The 10,285-nt window shown below is 54.9% G+C and overlaps 1 protein-coding gene across 1 annotated transcript in view; it reads right to left on the bottom strand.

Annotated features, from left to right (window-relative positions):
- The window catches only part of SLIT3 (slit guidance ligand 3), a 563,294-nt gene that overhangs the window by 59,589 nt on the left and 493,420 nt on the right, over window positions 1–10,285 (bottom strand). The window contains exons 15-16 of the mRNA XM_011356694.2: window positions 5,914–6,064; window positions 4,586–4,660 (exon numbers count right to left, since the gene is read on the bottom strand). Of these exons, the coding sequence (XP_011354996.1) occupies window positions 4,586–4,660; window positions 5,914–6,064 (226 nt within the window). The remainder of the gene's footprint in view (window positions 1–4,585; window positions 4,661–5,913; window positions 6,065–10,285) is intronic.

The raw sequence follows: 10,285 nt of genomic DNA, 5'->3' as shown, positions 1-10,285 counted from the left end.
ACCCGCCCTCATTCTAAGTACTGGGCCTGCACGGTGAGGCAGTGCCCACACCTGCAGACAGGTGTGGAGGAGACACGACGCCTCGGTCCCACTCTTGCATCACGTGCCCCCTCCCTGTGCTTCATCGGTGCCTTGTCCCTTCTCTCTGGCCCCCTCTCTCCTGCCAGGGAGACAGGAGCAAGCTCTCCTCAGGACCCTTCCCCCGGGATCGGAGAGTCAGGAGACTCACCCTGGATCTCTGCTCCCTCCCTGCCTGGCTCTCCTTAAACTCGGTCAGTTTTCTTATACGTCCTGGTAGTCCTGGTCCAGGCTAACCCAGGAATGAAGACATGCACAGGGGACACTGCAAATTGCCCCCGAATTCGATGTGGGACGAGAGGTGAAGCCTCTCCCAGCAGCTGTAACTCATCCGGACGCTGGGGAGTTGAAGAGCCTGGGCCGGGCAATGGAGATGAGTAAAAGCGGCCGTGACGGGGGAGGGTTCCCATTTCCTCACACCTGTTTCTTTAAACGAGCAAAATTAACACCACATTACTGTAAGGCTTGCGAACTGGATTTCCTTAGGCTGGGAGAATGGAAAGCAAGAGGAGAGTACAAAAGGGGACAGAATTTTCTAGAAGACCAGGCTGCTGCTCTCTCTCTCCATCCATCGAAGTACTGTTCAGAAGTGCGGGCAGCGTGGGCTGGAGCAGAGAGCGAGAGCGGCGTGAGGCCAGCCCTCCGGACGCAGACCGGTGCGTCGGCCTCTGCAGACCACCGGAGGGAATCCCGCTTCGGCGCCCTGACTCCGCCGAGGGTGGGGGTCTCACAACGGAGAGGACTCGGTCCAGGCGCAGGTTGGTGCAGAACAACGAGAGGCAGGACGAACCTCACGCTGGGCGCAGCTGCCTCTGTAAGCTGCCGGGCGAGGCTCTCAGACCCTGTTCTCGTTCTCTCAAGAAACACGGAGGCCCCTGTAGTCTGGGGGTTCACATGGTGTCACTGGGACGCTGGAGTCTGAGGAGGCGAGCCTCAGCCTCCTCCAGGGCCATCTCTCTTCAGTCCATAAACTGTCTGGCTATAGGAACGGATCTGTAATCCTGTCTACAGCCTCCTCCCGGATGAAAAGGCAGTGGGGAGAGAGCTAAGGGGGCTTTTCCGGAAACCGAGGACGCGGGGTCCTGACTGAGAAAATGCTCTGGTCCCGTCCCCCTCCTCACGGGCCTGCCCCTCCCCCCGCGGTGGGGATTCTCTTTCAAGCTGCGGTTGCAAGGTCAAATGTCCACAGGGCCCAGGTAGGTGACTTCGCATGGAAGCAAGCCCAGTGGGGACAGCAGTGACCAGGAAAACATGTGCCCCACGTAAGGGGGCAGCTACTCCTCAGCTAACTCGGAGCCATCTGGGAATGTGGGCCCGGTGCTGCTGGATCTTCTGATTTCCTGGAAGATGCCAGAAATCCAGATTTTTTTTTTCTGTGCAAACTCCTAATTTGTAAAAGTGAGTGACTTCTTATTAAAAACACAACCGCTGCCAACAAACCCAGCCACGTGGGAGCTGCCATTTTCCAGACTCTGGCTGAGATTCTCCTTCAGAGGAAGCTGACCTGGAAGTCACCTGAGAGAGGCCTCGCCTGTGCTCTGAATGTGATGTCATTTGAAAATGGCCTTGGCTGACCACGGTACTAATAACCCCTGTGAGTAACGGTTCATACTTCCCCTGCGTCCCTTGGCACAAGTGGTGCTCAGGGAGATGTTATTCTGACATGACGGGTAGGTTTGTCAAGGTTCGGTGGCGCACGGCAGAGTCTCAGCCACTGGCTGTGTTCACTCCCCTTCACCCATGCGCCCTGGCAGGCTTGAGTCAAGAGTGGAACCTTAGGGCCCTGGCCCCACGGTTCTTGAGGGGAGCTCAGCAGACTCAGGCATAGGCACAGCTGGCTTCACCACTCTGATGGGCAGCAATCCAGCTGACCCACCACCTCCGTGGGGGTGCAGGGGTGGTGACCAGTTCCCAAAACATAAGGATCTTTTACTTAACGACAGAGTTGCCATCCAGTTACTTTTTAAAAGTGGTTGCCGATGGTGCCTGTTAGGACTAGATTTGCCCCATCGGGTCACTGGCTGGTTGCCGGCATTATTTACATGGATTTGTGCGTGTGTGCACATGCACACACGCATTTACTCTCCTCGCATGGTGTGTGCATTCCCCAGCTAACCTGCCCTGTCACCACCCCGGGCTCCTGGTCTGCTCATTGATTTCTGACCTTGGACAAGTTACTTATTCATTTTCTGTGTTTCAGCTTCCTCATTTGTAGGACGCAATCCCCAACCTTTTTTGTTTTTCTCAGTGAGGGTTAAATTAATTAATCAGCACTGTCTGACACAGAGTAACGTGTTGGTGGCTGTTAACGTTGTTGTTGGTAATTACCGCCGCCGCCGCCATCACGGCCTCGCACCCGGCACCTTTCCACGTTTGTGCCGCTGGCTGCCGGTTCCCGGAAGCGTTTGAGTTTGCGACTCCTGTTTTAAACGTATAGCCGGTTGCCTGGGTTACTCAACTCAGCCGTCCTCTGTCTTCCTGCACTTTCTCGCCCCAGCCCAGGGCCAGAGGCCGCGTCTTTCGTCTTATCTCTCTGTGCCCATAAACGACAAGGAAGGTGGATGGTCCTGTCACGCAAATGATGAACCGAAGGCTCAGAAAGGCGGAGGACAATCCCAGGGTCGCACAGCAGGGAAGGGACAGGCCTGTCTGTTCTCGCCTCACATTTCGGTTTCCCGATATCCCCGGCTGCTCCTAAGAAGTGGGACTATTCGGCAGCCCTGACCTACATCCCAGCACGGGACACACGGGCCGGGCTGAGCGACATCTGCCTCTTTCGGTGAGGACTGGGCTTACGGTTTGCCGCGGAGCCCACCACTCCCTCCCGCTGCTTGGATGCTGGGGCCGGGAGTTACTGCCACTTATCCCGTATTTGTGCTGCTGTTTTCCTTGGCGTACAGAACTCGTGCTCTTTACTCGTGTTTTGTCAAAGCAGAAAGGTGAAGGACAGGCTCACAGTGCTTGTGTTTCACCCAAAATGGGAGAATGCATATTTCTTTATGGAAGTGAAGACTACCTGTTCCTGTTGACTAGGCAAATATGCACTTGGCCGGCTTTACTCATTTTAATACCTGCCAGTATCTCCACATGTATGTAAGTGTCTGTCTTGAGGTTTAAAATAAAGTGTGCATACTCTGGTTTGAATTAAAAAGGATATTTCCTGGCTTCAGACAGGTGCTATTTGGGCTAGGTCCCTAAAACTAGAGGGGAACTAGACCACACAGCCAGCCCGACCCTCACCGGGCCCCACGCGTGCCCCTCTCTCAGCCGTCCCTTCAGAGTGCTCTCCTGGGCCCCAGTCACACAGCCGTCACTGAAGCCGCAGCCACAGAGGAGGCTGCAGGCAGGGAGGGAGGGAGTCTGAATAGCACTATGAGATCCAGGTGCTGTGCAGGGCAGGAGAAGGTCTCTTTCCTTCTTGCTCGGAGGGGACAGATGAGTGGGAGAGTGGAGAACAAGACAGAAACACGAATTCTAGTCAATTCTCAGTATTCTACAAAGTCGCCGGGAAGATGAATCAGTGAATGTGGAGCCATTGCTCCCAGGGAAAACACATCGTCAGGCTCCTGGGAGCCTCTGGGTGCTTTTCACCAACCGGGGCATTCCTAACCTCGGTTGGTGTGTGCGTCTGTACAAAAACACCTTACTTAACGTACGTGGTTGACTTATTTGCCCGGCACTCACAGCCTGCAGCTAACGCACGCGGGGTCAAAACTGTGTAACGCGGATTTTCTCCGAAAGACTACAGAAGTCATGGAACCTCTCTGAGCCCCTCAGGCTTCCTCATCGGCACAAAGGGGACAGTGAAGCCACCAGCAGGCAGGTGTGCGGGACTAACGAAACGGGGTGCAGCAGGCGGGGAGCACAGCGCCTGACCCAGACCGTGTGCTCTAACAGCTCAGCAGCTTTATCCTGCTGTCTTTGTGCCTTGGCCCAAAGTCCTAGGCAGGGACAGGGGTGTGACGACAGGCAGCCCTGACAGTGGAAAAGCCAATACAGAGGCTCGCAGGTCCTATGCCTAAACTCAGGCTCCGGGCAGACCCCGGAACTCCTAGACTGAAGCCCACGCCGGAAGCAGCTGGCATTTCCACTCCGATGTGCATCACGGGAGCAGAGGCCATTAGAGTCCATTTAAAAGCAAACTTTTAAATTGTTACCTTGTAAAAATTACTAAGTGACATGCACCCTAGACCGCCATATCCCATTGCTGGTCCTTTTCTGAGTCCTCCCACCACCCCTTGAGGTAGATACTAGGTGTGGGGTGGGGGATCGGGATAAGCAGAGGGGACAGAGAGGGTCAGGATGGCCTGGAGTGCACCTCCGCACAACACTTGACAATTTAAAAACAGAGAAATTTCATTTTGGTCTGTGTCTTCACATCCATGCCCCAGGGGCCTGCTTTCCAATACATGCCCGTGGCAGGGGTTCGGGGAGGCTGAGGGCCTGGACTGGAGCCACCTGCACCCTGGCATTCCCCACAGTCTGCCCAGTTCCCGAGCTGACTTACATTTTCCGCAGGTTGGGCAGCTTCTTGAAGATACCAGTGGCCTCTAGGACAGATATCTCGTTGTCGTTCAGTCGCCTGCATGGGAAGCAAACAGAGGAGGTGGGCACCTCCTTCACTGCCCTCTATGGCGCCTCCCACAGGACCCTCATGGCTTCAGCTGACTTGCAGCCTGGGCCTCATACTCAGCCAAGATGGAGAGAGCCATGGAAAACTTCAGCGTCTGCCCAATCAGCCTGAGGGTAGGGGTAGGGTGGAGGGGAGCAGGGAGAGGGGGAGTGAGAGGGGCAGGAAAGAGAGGAGGCCGGGCCCCTCCCCCTGGAGGAAGCCCCTTTGACTGGGTGAGTTGTACTTTTGATTATTCAGCACCCAATCAATCAATTGCCAATGATCTACCTTTATTTGTAGGGTACCGACGACAACTCTGACCCCCCGACCCTGGAAGTTTCCCCTGGTTCTTCCAATCCTCCAAGCCTCTCAGCTCATTCCTGACCACCTCCCTATGCTGCGGGCCGCTCAGGGACCCCTCACCCAACCCTCACGCACGCTCAGGGCAAGCAGGAGGGCCAAGAAGGCTGTGCCTCGCCGTGTCCTACTGTGACTTGCGAAGGCAAAGAAAACAACAGTAGCAGTGAAGACCCCTGTCATTTACACAGGGCTTGCGCTGTGCCCGGGCTCAGATGAGTTCTGGGCTTGCATTCCCTGAGCCTTCCTAGCCACCCTAGGGGGTAGGGTCATTGCCTCCATGTCACAGTTAAGAATCCGAGACTCAGATCTGAGAGGCCACGGACCAGTCTTAGGAAGACTGGAAAAGACAGGCATCGGACCCCGGCCCAGCAGCCCCCATGTGCCCTCACCCCCGCCATGCTGTGACTTTTCAGCTTTTCCTTTTCTGGATAAATCAACACACCCCTTTAGTAGCATGGGTGACTGGAAGCTCAGATAAAGCTAATCATCCTAGTTGCTTTCTCGCCTTCTGACAATTACTTGTTTAACACCCATCTTTCTGGTTATATTAGACACTTCATATGGGTCAGGAGGGACCATCTGCTGCTTTGTTCATTGTGGAAGCTGGTGAGCCTAGCACAGCGCCTGGCTCACAGTAGGTGTTCAAAACACATTTATAGAATGAACGACCTGTCTTTAAGTGCGAGCAAGTTGTCCCCAGGGGATGCCTGCGTGTCTGCCCTCAGCTCAGCACATACGAGACAGCCAAGGAGTGCCCACGCGGCTGAGCCAGGCGGGGCCACCTCCAGGAGCCTCTGCTGGGGCCGGCTCAGGGTGACTGGGTGTATGGGGACGTGGGAGACTCACGCCCAGGCAGGACTTACAGATCGGCGACGTATTCGGGGAGGTGGCTGGGGATGCGGGCCAGCTTCTGGTTGGAGCAGTCCACAATGGTACCCTCGCAGCGACACTTCTCGGGGCACACGAGGTCCATGAAGCACTCGCCGCTGAACCTGCTGCGGTAATCCTCTGAGCCTGGCGGGGGCCAAAGAGGGGCGTCAGCATCGCCGGGGCTCCCAGCACCTGGCGAGGCTGTGGGCGGTGGGGGTGGGGGTGGGGTCCGGCGACAGACGCAGCGTTCCTGCATTTTTTGGCCACCTTGCTGGTGCTCTCCCCATCCCCCAGCCTCCCAGGCCCTGGCTTTCCAACTGGTCTTTGTCATTCACCACTCAGTCCTCTCGGAAACCAGGTTCCAGCTCCGTGGGCTCCTAAGCTTTTGTGGGTCATGGCCCTTTCTGAGAAGCTGATGAAAGTTAGGGGTGTTCTCCTCAGAGAAATGCTCCTAGGCACATGTGCACAGAATGTTGCCCACAAGTTAGGGGGCTACTTAGTCCGTGATGGCCATGTTCATGACAATCCAAAGGAAGGCATCTTGACAGGGTCTGATGGGGGCGAGGCCAGGATTGGGAATAAGGTAAGGGAAGGGGGTCCCCAACTTAGCTGTCCTCGGGGCCTCAGTAGGTAATGGAACAACAAAGGAGGCCCAAAATATGGTCACAGATGACCAGTGACACCTGGCTTCAAAACAGAAAGGCAATGCTGAGAGCTACGGACCTGGGGAGTCGGAGCCCACTGCCCTAATGCTTGGGAGTTGGGCTCAGGTTGCCTGATAATCCTTTAAAAAACGTTGATAATGAATTCAAATTTAAAACACGGTGAAAGCAAGGACGACTCTTGTGAGCGTGCGACGCGGTCCCTCTGCTTTGAGAGAAAGCTCTGCTTAACTAGCGAAAGGCCAGTTCCGATGAGCTCAGAGCAGCTGGAGCTAAGATTTGTTTTTCCAAAATTTAATTTCTCTCGAGATTGCACAGTAATGGTAACAGCACCACCAATGTGCTAAGAGACACCCTGGGGTGCTGCCCTAATGATCAGAAATGCCCTCCCCCATGCCCCCGCCAGCACCTTGGCAAACCTCTGTGAGACCATGAACCGCCCCATGGGGCCTAGGGGAACCGTTTCCCCCATCAGACACCAGCTAGTTGATGGGGATTGTGGGCCTTTATTATTGCATCATCGACGTTTCGCGAGCACAATGCTAGTCACAAAATAAGAGCTCGGTCCACGTTCGTCCAACACATCAGTGGGTGCCATAGCGCATCGGGTGTCCCGTACGTGAGTATTTCTTAAGTGTTTCGGAGAGTGTGAACATCGTCTGTTTGCTTAGCCAGTCAAGGTGGACCTTGGTGGCCCTAGCTGCACTAGGGGCTGCGTGGGGTCCTGGCAGGACTGAGGGGCCAGCTGTAGAGGGCGTGGGTTTGTCCGGGCTTTGCCGCTCACTCGCCTCAGTCTCTCCACAGGTACGATGGGAACCAAATAATTGCCCCTGTCCCACAGGGGTTGTGGAGATGTGGGGGAGATCAAGGCCGCGAAGGGTCTCTGGGAAAGGATCGAGGGTTGCACAGACATTTGTGATTCTACTACTGTTTTTCTAGAACCTAGTAGAACATTTGGCATGTTGGGAGCCACCAAAACATCAGTGTAGCTAGTGATAATAGCTGACACTTACTGAGCATAGACCACGAGCCAGACACTATTCTTTGAACTTCAAATGAGTGAGCACATTAAAACCTCAAAACACTCTGAGGCTTTTATGACTCTACTTTATGCATGCGGAAACTGAGGCCTGCAGGCCGCAGGGCCTGGCCGAGGGGTGAACCCAGGCGGGCTGCTGCCAGGGCCCACGTGGCCGGCATTGTGCTCTACGGCAGGCGTGCTCTCCGACAAAACCCTGCTCCCGTCCTTCTAGGGCCAATCGTGAAGTCCCACGTGGCGGAGGTGGACTGAACGGCACGTTCCTGCCGTGGGCCGCAGGGAGGCAGGAAGCAGACGTCTTCCGCCCTCTCAGCTCTCTGTCATCTACCTGCACTAATTCCTGACTGGGAATAAACTTGGTGGGCCTCTCGTTCCGAAGTAAAACTTCTACCTAAAGCAAGGGGTCAGAGGCCTGGAGCTGCCCCCCTTCCCTCTCCGCTCCCTCCCCCCTCCTTCCTTCACCCTGTCTTCTACCCCCAGGGCTTATGTGAGCAAAACCTGCCACTGGTCCCCCTGGTTATTTGGGTGGCTTCCTAGTCCAACACCTTATGCAAATCTCCTGCCCTTAGCTTGCCAGCATCCCTCCCACTGAATGGCTCTGACCTGGGCCATTTCCTCCAGACACATCAGTGCGCCCAGTCCTGGGTGCATTTCATTTTGCAAACCCGGCTGAATGACAACTCTCTCTTGTCCCCTGCCAGAGGTTCCCCGTGGTCACTGTATGAAGGGGCGTTTCGTACATTTGCGTAAGTTTTTTCCTTCAGAAGGTGTGTACGATGGGATCCTTGCAAAGCGGAGGCACCCTGAGTATTGATACAGGCAGAGAGACAGGAGGGAGCCGTCTGCTCCCGCACATGAGCCTGAAGATGCGTGCCGGCTGGGCTGCGTCCGGGGACAGCCGCCGATTAAATGCGTTTTCGTTTTAATCAAGGTGAGAGCGGCTGTAGTTAGCAGGAATCGCTCTCTGTGGTATAGTTAGATTATAGCGGGAAGACCTCTGCGATGGAGCCGCTGACCCATTTTAATAAAACGATTTTGCAATTAGTTTCGATGGACCGGTGTGTTCTTTCCAGCACTGGCCCCCTGCTGTTTCAGTTACTGCCCTGGTCTGTAATAACGAGGGGGTGGGAGTGTAATATTTTATATGAGTGGGAGCCAGAAATGTTAATGGCATATGTACGTAACCGAAAGAGTTTGTTCCCCAGCCACAGCCAGCCTCAAATGCCACCTCTATCACTTCATATTTCATTACTGAAACTACCCAGAGTTTCTCGGAGCCATTTGTTATGCCTAATGCTCATAACCGCCCAAAAGTATTTTTAACTTTTCTAGAGCTTTAAAAGTCAATTTCAATCTCAATGCATATTTGTCACTGCCAGAAATACTTAGTAGGAGAGGAGTAACTGAAATAGGCTGCCGCTTCTTCTCTCTGGGGCAAGTTCCGACGGGAGAGATCTCGAAGGATTTGAAGAAGGGCCATAAAACTAAACTCTGGCTGAAACGGCTCTTGGGACAGCTGAAGTCACCTGGCGTTTTGCCTGCCCCTGCCCCCGCGTTCTCCTCCCCTCTCCCGGGCTCAGAACAACGACACTTGGTACGTGATCATGGAGAAGCTTTAATAGACCGGGGCGGGGGGGGGGGGCGGGGAGGGCGGACATCCACAGCAAGGCGATGTTATTACGAATCCCTGCCCTACAGCCACTTCCCGGGAGAGGATGTATGTAACTTTTGGGAGTCATGGGGTTTGGGCAGGTAGGGAACCAAAGTTCCCATTCTTTGGATGGACTTGGCTGCAGGGGCCCGTCCTGGGCCCGGGGTGGCTACCGCCATTAGCAGTCTGCATTCTGCACCATTCTTTGGGCAACCCGTTTGTTGAGCGGAAGTCACAGACTCGCCGTTATCTGATGACCTGGGAGCAGTCAACACACGTGTCCGGAGCTCTCTTCTACCTCCGATATCCCTGAGACAGGTAGGATAAAAGGAAGAAGGCGCAGACAGAGGACCCTGGGGGAGGAGGAGGCCCGCCGGGGTTCATCAACTTGAAAAAGAGTTACGTGGACCAGCAAAGGGCCGTTCCGTCATGGATGGGATCAGGAGAACACGGCCAGGCACACGGCTATCCACTCGTGGGCCAAGGCCAGCGCATCAGACACCAGTGGCTAGCAAACGCCGACTGTTTTGCCATTAGTTTGGCGACCAGTTGGGCAAACGGCTGTCCTAGCAACTTATCCCCACCAGTGTGTCATGAATGTAGCCATGTGCCTCAAAGCAGAGGGAGATGCTCGTGGCCTGTGGCTGGGCGCAGCCTGGTGACAAGCCTTCTGCTGCAGGACCAGGGAGGTGCTGACGGAAGGACACCGTTATGGACACACCCCAAAAGGCCTGGGCCCTGGCATGGAGGGGCAGCACCGAGGAGCTCGGAATGCCCCCTGCTCAGAGGGAATGGGGATTTCTCTGGGCTGAGGACTGGTTCTGTACCAAATGGATCTTGGTACATCCAGGCTGGCCAGGAGGACCCAGTTAAACAGGGCTGCTTGTTTTCCTTCTTACTCACGTTCTTCTCCATTAACAAAAGGAAGCTTGAAAGGGAACATTAAAAAGAAATTGCAACTCCCTATCCATTCAAGTCAAGGTCTTTTTGGTTTTATAATTCAAAGCAAGGGG

Source organism: Pteropus vampyrus, unplaced genomic scaffold (assembly GCF_000151845.1).
Source record: "Pteropus vampyrus isolate Shadow unplaced genomic scaffold, Pvam_2.0 Scaffold30, whole genome shotgun sequence".
In the NCBI taxonomy this organism is placed as follows: domain Eukaryota; kingdom Metazoa; phylum Chordata; class Mammalia; order Chiroptera; family Pteropodidae; genus Pteropus; species Pteropus vampyrus.
This window is presented reverse-complemented; position numbering and strand designations above follow the sequence as displayed.